Source organism: Drosophila novamexicana, unplaced genomic scaffold (genome assembly GCF_003285875.2).
Source record: "Drosophila novamexicana strain 15010-1031.04,08,12 unplaced genomic scaffold, DnovRS2.1 tig00000387-arrow-pilon, whole genome shotgun sequence".
Taxonomy (NCBI): Eukaryota; Metazoa; Arthropoda; class Insecta; order Diptera; family Drosophilidae; genus Drosophila; species Drosophila novamexicana.
This window is the reverse complement of record NW_020824800.1, coordinates 2,547,714-2,563,864: the sequence shown is the minus strand read 5'-3', so window position 1 is coordinate 2,563,864 and position 16,151 is coordinate 2,547,714. Positions and strand designations below refer to the sequence as shown.

General features: G+C 33.5%; 2 protein-coding genes across 3 annotated transcripts in view; one reads left to right on the top strand and one right to left on the bottom strand.

Annotated features, from left to right (window-relative positions):
- Positions 1–13,858, top strand: part of LOC115759701 — a 39,436-nt gene extending 25,578 nt beyond the window's left edge. For both annotated transcript variants that reach the window (XM_030700703.1, XM_030700700.1), the window contains exon 4: positions 13,728–13,858. The gene's annotated coding sequence lies outside the window, so the exon portion shown is untranslated. The remainder of the gene's footprint in view (positions 1–13,727) is intronic.
- A 1,286-nt stretch (positions 13,859–15,144) lies between these two features.
- On the bottom strand, positions 15,145–15,929 carry LOC115759706 (male-specific sperm protein Mst84Da-like). The gene is made up of 3 exons (XM_030700707.1): positions 15,794–15,929; positions 15,339–15,570; positions 15,145–15,279 (listed from the first exon to the last, which is right to left on the bottom strand). Exons 1-2 carry the CDS (start codon positions 15,840–15,842, stop codon positions 15,458–15,460), a joined length of 162 nt encoding a protein of 53 aa, XP_030556567.1. The 5' UTR covers positions 15,843–15,929; the 3' UTR covers positions 15,145–15,279; positions 15,339–15,457.
- Between the last annotated feature and the right edge of the window lie 222 nt (positions 15,930–16,151).

Here is a 16,151-nt window from a genome sequence, read left to right as displayed (position 1 = left end):
TAACGTCCGATTTTGAAATATTATACCGTTTTGAATTCGTACGGATCCCTACTATCAATTGGCATTCAAAGAAATTAAAAATCGATAGGTAAAACAAAGTTGTGGACCCAAAATCGATTAATTTGTAAAGTCAACCTTTCCTGATGATTTTTTGGAATATCTCGGCCAAATAATGTCAGATTTTGGAATTGTATACCATTTTGGACTCGTAAGGATCAGTACTATCGATTGGCATCAAAATAATAATAAACTAAATTTTGACCCAAATCGGCCAAAATAGCAAGGGGTTACATCACGTTTTTTATCAAAATCTGGGTCGGTTCGAAAATCAAAACTTTTTTGCTGATTTTTTTTGAATAGCTCGGCTAAATAACGTCTGATTTTGAAATATTATACCGTTTTGAATTCGTTCGGATCCCTACTATCAATTGGCATTCAAAGAAATTAAAAAACGATAGGTTAAACAAAGTTGTGGACCCAAAATCGATTCATTTGTAAAGTCAACCTTTCTTGATGATTTTTTGGAATATCTCGGCCAAATAATGTCAGATTTTGGAATTGTATACCATTTTGGACTCGTAAGGATCAGTACTATCGATTGGCATCAAAATAATAATAAACTAAATTTTGACCCAAATCGGCCAAAATAGCAAGGGGTTACATCACGTTTTTTATCAAAATCTGGGTCGGTTCGAAAATCAAAACTTTGTTGCTGATTTTTTTTTGAATAGCTCGGCTAAATAACGTCTGATTTTGAAATATTATACCGTTTTGAATTCGTACGGATCCCTACTATCAATTGGCATTCAAAGAAATTAAAAATCGATAGGTTAAAAAAAGTTGTGGACCCAAAATCGATTCATTTGTAAAGTCAACCTTTCTTGATGATTTTTTGGAATATCTCGGCCAAATAATGTCAGATTTTGGAATTGTTGAATAATAACTTGAAATATTATACCGTTTTGAATTCGTACGGATCCCTACTATCAATTGGCATTCAAAGAAATTAAAAATCGATAGGTTAAACAAAGTTGTGGACCCAAAATCGATTCAATTGTAAAGTCAACCTTTCTTGATGATTTTTTGGAATATCTCGGCCAAATAATGTCAGATTTTGGAATTGTATACCATTTTGGACTCGTAAGGATCAGTACTATCGATTGGCATCAAAATAATAATAAACTAAATTTTGACCCAAATCGGCCAAAATAGCAAGGGGTTACATCACGTTTTTTATCAAAATCTGGGTCGGTTCGAAAATCAAAACTTTTTTGCTGATTTTTTTTGAATAGCTCGGCTAAATAACATCTGATTTTGAAATATTATACCGTTTTGAATTCGTACGGATCCCTACTATCAATTGGCATTCAAAGAAATTAAAAATCGATAGGTTAAAAAAAGTTGTGGACCCAAAATCGATTCATTTGTAAAATCAACCTTTCTTGATGATTTTTTGGAATATCTCGGCCAAATAATGTCAGATTTTGGAATTGTATACCATTTTGGACTCGTAAGGATCAGTACTATCGATTGGCATCAAAATAATAATAAACTAAATTTTGACCCAAATCGGCCAAAATAGCAAGGGGTTACATCACGTTTTTTATCAAAATCTGGGTCGGTTCGAAAATCAAATTTTTTTTGATGAGATTTTTTGAATAACTCGGCTAAATAACGTCCGATTTTGAAATATTATACCGTTTTGAATTCGTACGGATCCCTACTATCAATTGGCATTCAAAGAAATTAAAATTCGATAGGTAAAACAAAGTTGTGGACCCAAAATCGATTCATTTGTAAAGTCAACCTTTCCTGATGATTTTTTGGAATATCTCGGCCAAATAATGTCAGATTTTGGAATTGTATACCATTTTGGACTCGTAAGGATCAGTACTATCGATTGGCATCAAAATAATAATAAACTAAATTTTGACCCAAATCGGCCAAAATAGCAAGGGGTTACATCACGTTTTTTATCAAAATCTGGGTCGGTTCGAAAATCAAAACTTTTTTGCTGATTTTTTTTGAATAGCTCGGCTAAATAACGTCTGATTTTGAAATATTATACCGTTTTGAATTCGTACGGATCCCTACTATCAATTGGCATTCAAAGAAATTAAAAATCGATAGGTTAAAAAAAGTTGTGGACCCAAAATCGATTCATTTGTAAAGTCAACCTTTCTTGATGATTTTTTGGAATATCTCGGCCAAATAATGTCAGATTTTGGAATTGTATACCATTTTGGACTCGTAAGGATCAGTACTATCGATTGGCATCAAAATAATAATAAACTAAATTTTGACCCAAGTCGGCCAAAATAGCAAGGGGTTACATCACGTTTTTTATAAAAATCTGGGTCGGTTCGAAAATCAAAACTTTTTTGATGATTTTTTTTTAATAACTCGGCTAAATAACGTCCGATTTTGAAATATTATACCGTTTTGAATTCGTACGGATCCCTACTATCAATTGGCATTCAAAGAAATTAAAAATCGATAGGTAAAACAAAGTTGTGGACCCAAAATCGATTCATTTGTAAAGTCAACCTTTCCTGATGATTTTTTGGAATATCTCGGCCAAATAATGTCAGATTTTGGAATTGTATACCATTTTGGACTCGTAAGGATCAGTACTATCGATTGGCATCAAAATAATAATAAACTAAATTTTGACCCAAATCGGCCAAAATAGCAAGGGGTTACATCACGTTTTTTATCAAAATCTGGGTCGGTTCGAAAATCAAAACTTTTTTGCTGATTTTTTTTGAATAGCTCGGCTAAATAACGTCTGATTTTGAAATATTATACCGTTTTGAATTCGTACGGATCCCTACTATCAATTGGCATTCAAAGAAATTAAAAATCGATAGGTTAAAAAAAGTTGTGGACCCAAAATCGATTCATTTGTAAAGTCAACCTTTCTTGATGATTTTTTGGAATATCTCGGCCAAATAATGTCAGATTTTGGAATTGTATACCATTTTGGACTCGTAAGGATCAGTACTATCGATTGGCATCAAAATAATAATAAACTAAATTTTGACCCAAGTCGGCCAAAATAGCAAGGGGTTACATCACGTTTTTTATAAAAATCTGGGTCGGTTCGAAAATCAAAACTTTTTTGATGATTTTTTTTGAATAACTCGGCTAAATAACGTCCGATTTTGAAATATTATACCGTTTTGAATTCGTACGGATCCCTACTATCAATTGGCATTCAAAGAAATTAAAAATCGATAGGTAAAACAAAGTTGTGGACCCAAAATCGATTAATTTGTAAAGTCAACCTTTCCTGATGATTTTTTGGAATATCTCGGCCAAATAATGTCAGATTTTGGAATTGTATACCATTTTGGACTCGTAAGGATCAGTACTATCGATTGGCATCAAAATAATAATAAACTAAATTTTGACCCAAATCGGCCAAAATAGCAAGGGGTTACATCACGTTTTTTATCAAAATCTGGGTCGGTTCGAAAATCAAAACTTTTTTGCTGATTTTTTTTGAATAGCTCGGCTAAATAACGTCTGATTTTGAAATATTATACCGTTTTGAATTCGTTCGGATCCCTACTATCAATTGGCATTCAAAGAAATTAAAAAACGATAGGTTAAACAAAGTTGTGGACCCAAAATCGATTCATTTGTAAAGTCAACCTTTCTTGATGATTTTTTGGAATATCTCGGCCAAATAATGTCAGATTTTGGAATTGTATACCATTTTGGACTCGTAAGGATCAGTACTATCGATTGGCATCAAAATAATAATAAACTAAATTTTGACCCAAATCGGCCAAAATAGCAAGGGGTTACATCACGTTTTTTATCAAAATCTGGGTCGGTTCGAAAATCAAAACTTTGTTGCTGATTTTTTTTTGAATAGCTCGGCTAAATAACGTCTGATTTTGAAATATTATACCGTTTTGAATTCGTACGGATCCCTACTATCAATTGGCATTCAAAGAAATTAAAAATCGATAGGTTAAAAAAAGTTGTGGACCCAAAATCGATTCATTTGTAAAGTCAACCTTTCTTGATGATTTTTTGGAATATCTCGGCCAAATAATGTCAGATTTTGGAATTGTTGAATAATAACTTGAAATATTATACCGTTTTGAATTCGTACGGATCCCTACTATCAATTGGCATTCAAAGAAATTAAAAATCGATAGGTTAAACAAAGTTGTGGACCCAAAATCGATTCATTTGTAAAGTCAACCTTTCTTGATGACTTTTTGGAATATCTCGGCCAAATAATGTCAGATTTTGGAATTGTATACCATTTTGGACTCGTAAGGATCAGTACTATCGATTGGCATCAAAATAATAATAAACTAAATTTTGACCCAAATCGGCCAAAATAGCAAGGGGTTACATCACGTTTTTTATCAAAATCTGGGTCGGTTCGAAAATCAAAACTTTTTTGCTGATTTTTTTTGAATAGCTCGGCTAAATAACGTCTGATTTTGAAATATTATACCGTTTTGAATTCGTACGGATCCCTTCTATCAATTGGCATTCAAAGAAATTAAAAATCGATAGGTTAAACAAAGTTGTGGACCCAAAATCGATTCATTTGTAAAGTCAACCTTTCTTGATGATTTTTTGGAATATCTCGGCCAAATAATGTCAGATTTTGGAATTGTATACCATTTTGGACTCGTAAGGATCAGTACTATCGATTGGCATCAAAATAATAATAAACTAAATTTTGATCCAAATCGGCCAAAATAGCAAGGGGTTACATCACGTTTTTTATCAAAATCTGGGTCGGTTCGAAAATCAAAACTTTTTTGATGATTTTTTTTGAATAGCTCGGCTAAATAACGTCTGATTTTGAAATATTATACCGTTTTGAATTCGTACGGATCCCTACTATCAATTGGCATTCAAAGAAATTAAAAATCGATAGGTAAAACAAAGTTGTGGACCCAAAATCGATTCATTTGTAAAGTCAACCTTTCTTGATGATTTTTTTGAATATCTCGGCCAAATAATGTCAGATTTTGGAATTGTATACCATTTTGGACTCGTAAGGATCAGTACTATCGATTGGCATCAAAATAATAATAACCTAAATTTTGATCCAAATCGGCCAAAATAGCAAGGGGTTACATCACGTTTTTTATCAAAATCTGGGTCGGTTCGAAAATCAAAACTTTTTTGATGATTTTTTTTGAATAACTCGGCTAAATAACGTCTGATTTTGAAATATTATACCGTTTTGAATTCGTACGGACCCCTACTATCAATTGGCATTCAAAGAAATTAAAAATCGATAGGTAAAACAAAGTTGTGGACCCAAAATCGATTCATTTGTAAAGTCAACCTTTCCTGATGATTTTGTGGAATATCTCGGCCAAATAATGTCAGATTTGGGAATTGTATACCATTTTGGACTCGTAAGGATCAGTAGTATCGATTGGCATCAAAATAATAATAAACTAAATTTTGACCCAAATCGGCCAAAATAGCAAGGGGTTACATCACGTTTTTTATCAAAATCTGGGTCGGTTCGAAAATCAAAACTTTTTTGCTGATTTTTTTTGAATAGCTCGGCTAAATAACGTCTGATTTTGAAATATTATACCGTTTTGAATTCGTACGGATCCCTACTATCAATTGGCATTCAAAGAAATTAAAAATCGATAGGTAAAACAAAGTTGTGGACCCAAAATCGATTCATTTGTAAAGTCAACCTTTCTTGATGATTTTTTTGAATATCTCGGCCAAATAATGTCAGATTTTGGAATGGTATACCATTTTGGACTCGTAAGGATCAGTACTATCGATTGGCATCAAAATAATAATAAACTAAATTTTGACCCAAATCGGCCAAAATAGCAAGGGGTTACATCACGTTTTTTATCAAAATCTGGGTCGGTTCGAAAATCAAAACTTTTTTGCTGATTTTTTTTGAATAGCTCGGCTAAATAACGTCTGATTTTGAAATATTATACCGTTTTGAATTCGTACGGATCCCTACTATCAATTGGCATTCAAAGAAATTAAAAATCGATAGGTTAAAAAAAGTTGTGGACCCAAAATCGATTCATTTGTAAAGTCAACCTTTCTTGATGATTTTTTGGAATATCTCGGCCAAATAATGTCAGATTTTGGAATTGTATACCATTTTGGACTCGTAAGGATCAGTACTATCGATTGGCATCAAAATAATAATAAACTAAATTTTGACCCAAATCGGCCAAAATAGCAAGGGGTTACATCACGTTTTTTATCAAAATCTGGGTCGGTTCGAAAATCAAAACTTTGTTGCTGATTTTTTTTGAATAGCTCGGCTAAATAACGTCTGATTTTGAAATATTATACCGTTTTGAATTCGTACGGATCCCTACTATCAATTGGCATTCAAAGAAATTAAAAATCGATAGGTAAAACAAAGTTGTGGACCCAAAATCGATTCATTTGTAAAGTCAACCTTTCCTGATGATTTTTTGGAATATCTCGGCCAAATAATGTCAGATTTGGGAATTGTATACCATTTTGGACTCGTAAGGATCAGTAGTATCGATTGGCATCAAAATAATAATAAACTAAATTTTGACCCAAATCGGCCAAAATAGCAAGGGGTTACATCACGTTTTTTATCAAAATCTGGGTCGGTTCGAAAATCAAAACTTTTTTGCTGATTTTTTTTGAATAGCTCGGCTAAATAACGTCTGATTTTGAAATATTATACCGTTTTGAATTCGTTCGGATCCCTACTATCAATTGGCATTCAAAGAAATTAAAAAACGATAGGTTAAACAAAGTTGTGGACCCAAAATCGATTCATTTGTAAAGTCAACCTTTCTTGATGATTTTTTGGAATATCTCGGCCAAATAATGTCAGATTTTGGAATTGTATACCATTTTGGACTCGTAAGGATCAGTAGTATCGATTGGCATCAAAATAATAATAAACTAAATTTTGACCCAAATCGGCCAAAATAGCAAGGGGTTACATCACGTTTTTTATCAAAATCTGGGTCGGTTCGAAAATCAAAACTTTTTTGCTGATTTTTTTTGAATAGCTCGGCTAAATAACGTCTGATTTTGAAATATTATACCGTTTTGAATTCGTTCGGATCCCTACTATCAATTGGCATTCAAAGAAATTAAAAAACGATAGGTTAAACAAAGTTGTGGACCCAAAATCGATTCATTTGTAAAGTCAACCTTTCTTGATGATTTTTTGGAATATCTCGGCCAAATAATGTCAGATTTTGGAATTGTATACCATTTTGGACTCGTAAGGATCAGTACTATCGATTGGCATCAAAATAATAATAAACTAAATTTTGACCCAAATCGGCCAAAATAGCAAGGGGTTACATCACGTTTTTTATCAAAATCTGGGTCGGTTCGAAAATCAAAACTTTTTTGCTGATTTTTTTTGAATAGCTCGGCTAAATAACGTCTGATTTTGAAATATTATACCGTTTTGAATTCGTACGGATCCCTACTATCAATTGGCATTCAAAGAAATTAAAAATCGATAGGTAAAACAAAGTTGTGGACCCAAAATCGATTCATTTGTAAAGTCAACCTTTCTTGATGATTTTTTTGAATATCTCGGCCAAATAATGTCAGATTTTGGAATTGTATACCATTTTGGACTCGTAAGGATCAGTACTATCGATTGGCATCAAAATAATAATAACCTAAATTTTGATCCAAATCGGCCAAAATAGCAAGGGGTTACATCACGTTTTTTATCAAAATCTGGGTCGGTTCGAAAATCAAAACTTTTTTGATGATTTTTTTTGAATAACTCGGCTAAATAACGTCTGATTTTGAAATATTATACCGTTTTGAATTCGTACGGACCCCTACTATCAATTGGCATTCAAAGAAATTAAAAATCGATAGGTAAAACAAAGTTGTGGACCCAAAATCGATTCATTTGTAAAGTCAACCTTTCCTGATGATTTTGTGGAATATCTCGGCCAAATAATGTCAGATTTGGGAATTGTATACCATTTTGGACTCGTAAGGATCAGTAGTATCGATTGGCATCAAAATAATAATAAACTAAATTTTGACCCAAATCGGCCAAAATAGCAAGGGGTTACATCACGTTTTTTATCAAAATCTGGGTCGGTTCGAAAATCAAAACTTTTTTGCTGATTTTTTTTGAATAGCTCGGCTAAATAACGTCTGATTTTGAAATATTATACCGTTTTGAATTCGTACGGATCCCTACTATCAATTGGCATTCAAAGAAATTAAAAATCGATAGGTAAAACAAAGTTGTGGACCCAAAATCGATTCATTTGTAAAGTCAACCTTTCTTGATGATTTTTTTGAATATCTCGGCCAAATAATGTCAGATTTTGGAATGGTATACCATTTTGGACTCGTAAGGATCAGTACTATCGATTGGCATCAAAATAATAATAAACTAAATTTTGACCCAAATCGGCCAAAATAGCAAGGGGTTACATCACGTTTTTTATCAAAATCTGGGTCGGTTCGAAAATCAAAACTTTTTTGCTGATTTTTTTTGAATAGCTCGGCTAAATAACGTCTGATTTTGAAATATTATACCGTTTTGAATTCGTACGGATCCCTACTATCAATTGGCATTCAAAGAAATTAAAAATCGATAGGTTAAAAAAAGTTGTGGACCCAAAATCGATTCATTTGTAAAGTCAACCTTTCTTGATGATTTTTTGGAATATCTCGGCCAAATAATGTCAGATTTTGGAATTGTATACCATTTTGGACTCGTAAGGATCAGTACTATCGATTGGCATCAAAATAATAATAAACTAAATTTTGACCCAAATCGGCCAAAATAGCAAGGGGTTACATCACGTTTTTTATCAAAATCTGGGTCGGTTCGAAAATCAAAACTTTGTTGCTGATTTTTTTTGAATAGCTCGGCTAAATAACGTCTGATTTTGAAATATTATACCGTTTTGAATTCGTACGGATCCCTACTATCAATTGGCATTCAAAGAAATTAAAAATCGATAGGTAAAACAAAGTTGTGGACCCAAAATCGATTCATTTGTAAAGTCAACCTTTCCTGATGATTTTTTGGAATATCTCGGCCAAATAATGTCAGATTTGGGAATTGTATACCATTTTGGACTCGTAAGGATCAGTAGTATCGATTGGCATCAAAATAATAATAAACTAAATTTTGACCCAAATCGGCCAAAATAGCAAGGGGTTACATCACGTTTTTTATCAAAATCTGGGTCGGTTCGAAAATCAAAACTTTTTTGCTGATTTTTTTTGAATAGCTCGGCTAAATAACGTCTGATTTTGAAATATTATACCGTTTTGAATTCGTTCGGATCCCTACTATCAATTGGCATTCAAAGAAATTAAAAAACGATAGGTTAAACAAAGTTGTGGACCCAAAATCGATTCATTTGTAAAGTCAACCTTTCTTGATGATTTTTTGGAATATCTCGGCCAAATAATGTCAGATTTTGGAATTGTATACCATTTTGGACTCGTAAGGATCAGTACTATCGATTGGCATCAAAATAATAATAAACTAAATTTTGACCCAAATCGGCCAAAATAGCAAGGGGTTACATCACGTTTTTTATCAAAATCTGGGTCGGTTCGAAAATCAAAACTTTCTTGCTGATTTTTTTTGAATAGCTCGGCTAAATAACGTCTGATTTTGAAATATTATACCGTTTTGAATTCGTACGGATCCCTACTATCAATTGGCATTCAAAGAAATTAAAAATCGATAGGTTAAAAAAAGTTGTGGACCCAAAATCGATTCATTTGTAAAGTCAACCTTTCTTGATGATTTTTTGGAATATCTCGGCCAAATAATGTCAGATTTTGGAATTGTTGAATAATAACTTGAAATATTATACCGTTTTGAATTCGTACGGATCCCTACTATCAATTGGCATTCAAAGAAATTAAAAATCGATAGGTTAAACAAAGTTGTGGACCCAAAATCGATTCATTTGTAAAGTCAACCTTTCTTGATGATTTTTTGGAATATCTCGGCCAAATAATGTCAGATTTTGGAATTGTATACCATTTTGGACTCGTAAGGATCAGTACTATCGATTGGCATCAAAATAATAATAAACTAAATTTTGACCCAAATCGGCCAAAATAGCAAGGGGTTACATCACGTTTTTTATCAAAATCTGGGTCGGTTCGAAAATCAAAACTTTTTTGCTGATTTTTTTTGAATAGCTCGGCTAAATAACGTCTGATTTTGAAATATTATACCGCTTTGAATTCGTACGGACCCCTACTATCAATTGGCATTCAAAGAAATTAAAAATCGATAGGTAAAACAAAGTTGTGGACCCAAAATCGATTCATTTGTAAAGTCAACCTTTCCTGATGATTTTTTGGAATATCTCGGCCAAATAATGTCAGATTTGGGAATTGTATACCATTTTGGACTCGTAAGGATCAGTAGTATCGATTGGCATCAAAATAATAATAAACTAAATTTTGACCCAAATCGGCCAAAATAGCAAGGGGTTACATCACGTTTTTTATCAAAATCTGGGTCGGTTCGAAAATCAAAACTTTTTTGCTGATTTTTTTTGAATAGCTCGGCTAAATAACGTCTGATTTTGAAATATTATACCGTTTTGAATTCGTACGGATCCCTACTATCAATTGGCATTCAAAGAAATTAAAAATCGATAGGTAAAACAAAGTTGTGGACCCAAAATCGATTCATTTGTAAAGTCAACCTTTCTTGATGATTTTTTTGAATATCTCGGCCAAATAATGTCAGATTTTGGAATAGTATACCATTTTGGACTCGTAAGGATCAGTACTATCGATTGGCATCAAAATAATAATAAACTAAATTTTGACCCAAATCGGCCAAAATAGCAAGGGGTTGCATCACGTTTTTTATCAAAATCTGGGTCGGTTCGAAAATCAAAACTTTTTTGCTGATTTTTTTTGAATAGCTCGGCTAAATAACGTCTGATTTTGAAATATTATACCGTTTTGAATTCGTACGGATCCCTACTATCAATTGGCATTCAAAGAAATTAAAAATCGATAGGTTAAACAAAGTTGTGGACCCAAAATCGATTCATTTGTAAAGTCAACCTTTCTTGATGATTTTTTGGAATATCTCGGCCAAATAATGTCAGATTTTGGAATTGTATACCATTTTGGACTCGTAAGGATCAGTACTATCGATTGGCATCAAAAAATTAATAATAAACTAAATTTTGACCCAAATCGGCCAAAATAGCAAGGGGTTACATCACGTTTTTTATCAAAATCTGGGTCGGTTCGAAAATCAAAACTTTTTTGATGATTTTTTTTGAATAACTCGGCTAAATAACGTCCGATTTAAACTAAATTTTGACCCAAATCGGCCAAAATAGCAAGGGGTTACATCACGTTTTTTATCAAAATCTGGGTCGGTTCGAAAATCAAAACTTTTTTGCTGATTTTTTTTGAATAGCTCGGCTAAATAACGTCTGATTTTGAAATATTATACCGCTTTGAATTCGTACGGACCCCTACTATCAATTGGCATTCAAAGAAATTAAAAATCGATAGGTAAAACAAAGTTGTGGACCCAAAATCGATTCATTTGTAAAGTCAACCTTTCCTGATGATTTTTTGGAATATCTCGGCCAAATAATGTCAGATTTGGGAATTGTATACCATTTTGGACTCGTAAGGATCAGTAGTATCGATTGGCATCAAAATAATAATAAACTAAATTTTGACCCAAATCGGCCAAAATAGCAAGGGGTTACATCACGTTTTTTATCAAAATCTGGGTCGGTTCGAAAATCAAAACTTTTTTGCTGATTTTTTTTGAATAGCTCGGCTAAATAACGTCTGATTTTGAAATATTATACCGTTTTGAATTCGTACGGATCCCTACTATCAATTGGCATTCAAAGAAATTAAAAATCGATAGGTAAAACAAAGTTGTGGACCCAAAATCGATTCATTTGTAAAGTCAACCTTTCTTGATGATTTTTTTGAATATCTCGGCCAAATAATGTCAGATTTTGGAATGGTATACCATTTTGGACTCGTAAGGATCAGTACTATCGATTGGCATCAAAATAATAATAAACTAAATTTTGACCCAAATCGGCCAAAATAGCAAGGGGTTCACGTTTTTTATCAAAATCTGGGTCGGTTCGAAAATCAAAACTTTTTTGCTGATTTTTTTTGAATAGCTCGGCTAAATAACGTCTGATTTTGAAATATTATACCGTTTTGAATTCGTACGGATCCCTACTATCAATTGGCATTCAAAGAAATTAAAAATCGATAGGTTAAAAAAAGTTGTGGACCCAAAATCGATTCATTTGTAAAGTCAACCTTTCTTGATGATTTTTTGGAATATCTCGGCCAAATAATGTCAGATTTTGGAATTGTTGAATAATAACTTGAAATATTATACCGTTTTGAATTCGTACGGATCCCTACTATCAATTGGCATTCAAAGAAATTAAAAATCGATAGGTTAAACAAAGTTGTGGACCCAAAATCGATTCATTTGTAAAGTCAACCTTTCTTGATGATTTTTTGGAATATCTCGGCCAAATAATGTCAGATTTTGGAATTGTATACCATTTTGGACTCGTAAGGATCAGTACTATCGATTGGCATCAAAATAATAATAAACTAAATTTTGACCCAAATCGGCCAAAATAGCAAGGGGTTACATCACGTTTTTTATCAAAATCTGGGTCGGTTCGAAAATCAAAACTTTTTTGCTGATTTTTTTTGAATAGCTCGGCTAAATAACGTCTGATTTTGAAATATTATACCGTTTTGAATTCGTACGGATCCCTACTATCAATTGGCATTCAAAGAAATTAAAAATCGATAGGTTAAACAAAGTTGTGGACCCAAAATCGATTCATTTGTAAAGTCAACCTTTCTTGATGATTTTTTGGAATATCTCGGCCAAATAATGTCAGATTTTGGAATTGTATACCATTTTGGACTCGTAAGGATCAGTACTATCGATTGGCATCAAAATAATAATAAACTAAATTTTGACCCAAATCGGCCAAAATAGCAAGGGGTTACATCACGTTTTTTATCAAAATCTGGGTCGGTTCGAAAATCAAAACTTTTTTGCTGATTTTTTTTGAATAGCTCGGCTAAATAACGTCTGATTTTGAAATATTATACCGTTTTGAATTCGTACGGATCCCTACTATCAATTGGCATTCAAAGAAATTAAAAATCGATAGGTTAAACAAAGTTGTGGACCCAAAATCGATTCATTTGTAAAGTCAACCTTTCTTGATGATTTTTTGGAATATCTCGGCCAAATAATGTCAGATTTTGGAATTGTATACCATTTTGGACTCGTAAGGATCAGTACTACCGATTGGCATCAAAATAATAATAAACTAAATTTTGACCCAAATCGGCCAAAATAGCAAGGGGTTACATCACGTTTTTTATCAAAATCTGGGTCGGTTCGAAAATCAAAACTTTTTTGCTGATTTTTTTTGATTAGCTCGGCTAAATAACGTCTGATTTTGAAATATTATACCGTTTTGAATTCGTACGGATCCCTACTATCAATTGGCATTCAAAGAAATTAAAAATCGATAGTTTAAACAAAGTTGTGGACCCAAAGTCGATTCGTTTGTAAAGTACACCTTTTTGATGATTTTTTTAAGTATCTCGGCCAAATAATGTCCGATTAATTAACGTTTTGTCTAGTTTTTGAGCGACGACTTTTTTAATATATTCAATATTATTTATTTCAGGTAAATACCGTCACAACTTCTCAAAAAGGAGGACAGAAGGAAAAAAGCTGGAAAGGACCAGACAAGCTTTATCTTTAGCAACGCCGGATAATACCCGCTAAGTGTAGATACATAAAATAAAAACTAAATATTTAAATGCTGTAAAATATATATATTTTTTAAATAACTATATAAATAATAATTAAGCAATGAAAATACGATGTTATGAAACAAAATAAATATATTGAAAAATAAATCAATTCTGATGTTTTTTTTTTATTTGTGAGGAATTTTTCGGGCAGTTCAGGTAAGTAATTCGAAAGAGTCGACATAGATTCTCCGTTGATCTGCGCGAGATTATGTCGTTAGAAAACAACTCTCGGGTAAAAAAGTCTGATTTTCGCTTTTAGAGCGGAGGAGATATGTCTTTTCAAAACCACATAATCTCGACATGATGATCGACGGCGGAGTTATGTCGTTTTCAAACGTCATATCTCCGCGGGAATTATGTCGTTTTCAAACGTCATATCTCCGCGGGAATTATGTCGTTTTCACACGTCATATCTCCGCGGGAATTATGTCGTTTTCACACGTCATATCTCCGCGGGAATTATGTCGTTTTCAAACGTCATATCTCCGCGCGGAGCTATGTCGTTTTCAAACGTCATATCTCCGCGCGGAGCTATGTCGTTTTCAAACGTCATATCTCCGCGCGATCCCTACTATCAATTGGTGATTTTTTTTTTGATTTTTTTTTTTGAATAACTCGGCTAAATAACGTCCGATTTTGAAATATTATACCGTTTTGAATTCGTACGGATCCCTACTATCAAAGTTGTGGACCCAAAACCGATTCATTTGTAGTCAACCTTTCTTGATGATTTTTTGGAATATCTCGGCCAAATAATGTCAGATTTTGGAATTGAATACCATTTTGGACTCGTAAGGATCAGTACTATCGATTGGCATCAAAATAATAACCTAAATTTTGACCCAAATCGGCCAAAATAGCAAGGAGCTATGTCGTTTTCAAACGTCATAAAGCACAGCCCAGGATAATTCCAAGGCGAGCACAAGACCCTTCTTACAGTACCTTATTAAGAATTGCCCTTTTAAAATGAAATGCAATACGTTGATTCCAAAATATATTTTAAACGAAGGCCAAAAGGTTATAACTAAAAATTTTGAATTTAATAATTGTTAAAATTCAATGAAGTGTTCCGATTCGTTTCCTGTTCAGGTCGCATTCGCAGAATTTGTGCCAACTCCATTTAAAGCGCTTCGCTTGGAAGCATAGAAGCCTGGCTTAAGTATATGCCATTTGAAATGGCATTGCAATGATTCGAAGCGCCACAATTGCCTGTAGAAATTCAGAAACTTCTGTGAATAGTTTACTCCTGTTCAAGCAGTTGATCTTCGTGCCATAATTTTCTCTTTCTTGATTCAACTTAGCTTCCAAATTTGTTCCATCCAAAGTGCTCACAGTAACAACCATTCACTGACTATACCCGACCCCATCCCGTTTTCTTTAACGTCCACCGCTTTCTTCACGAGCTGGTCCATCAAAATCCACCTGGAGAAGCCAACAAATAAGCATACCATGAATATATCATATGTACAACAGCTACTTACAGAATTTGTACTTGGTTTTGACATTAGGATTAGGATTGGGCAGCTGGTTATTTGGCGTATACCATGAGGGCTATTTTTCCTATAGCATGAGTACCTGTCGGCGCAATATGCGAGACTCGCTAGCAACAACATTTCGGTGGCGTATTGTAGCAGTGAGCCTTGCATGGTCCGCACCAAACACAGGGTGCATTGTCCGTCCTTTTCAAGTAGCGAGTGGGACAACAGTAGCAGCCTTCAAGGGAATCAACAATTAGAGTCTAGCTTCAAGATTTTATATGACCCATGCTGTGGCACGCGCAGTCTCGGGCTGCTAAACGAAGAAGGGAACGGACGAGCGCGAGCTTTAATGGATAGATTGGTGATGTATTACAACAATTCCAGACCCGTGGGGGAGGGAGCTCCGCAAAGCGGACTGTGCGTGCCACAGCAAGGCCAATGATTACAAGGACCACAACCTCCGCAGGGACCACAGCCTCCGCATGGACCACAACCGCCTCCGCACATCTTTGAAAAGTTTGGCTTAGATAGAGTTTAAGGAAAAAATAATTTTAAAACAAATTTAGAAGCTAGTCGAAGCGAAAGGATCGAAAAACAGAGAACTAATGATTATTTCTCGGAAGCCTCAAAGCTGCGTTCCAAAAAGTTGAACGTCGACATGAGTTAGAATTCTTGGCACACTTAAACATTTTTAATGCCCAAATAACTAAAAAAGTAATTATTAAATTAAATATCGAATTAATAATTTAATTTAAAGTAATCATTTTTCGAAAGCCAGGGTCGAAGAAGTATGAACTTGTTTCTAAAGTTCATTTT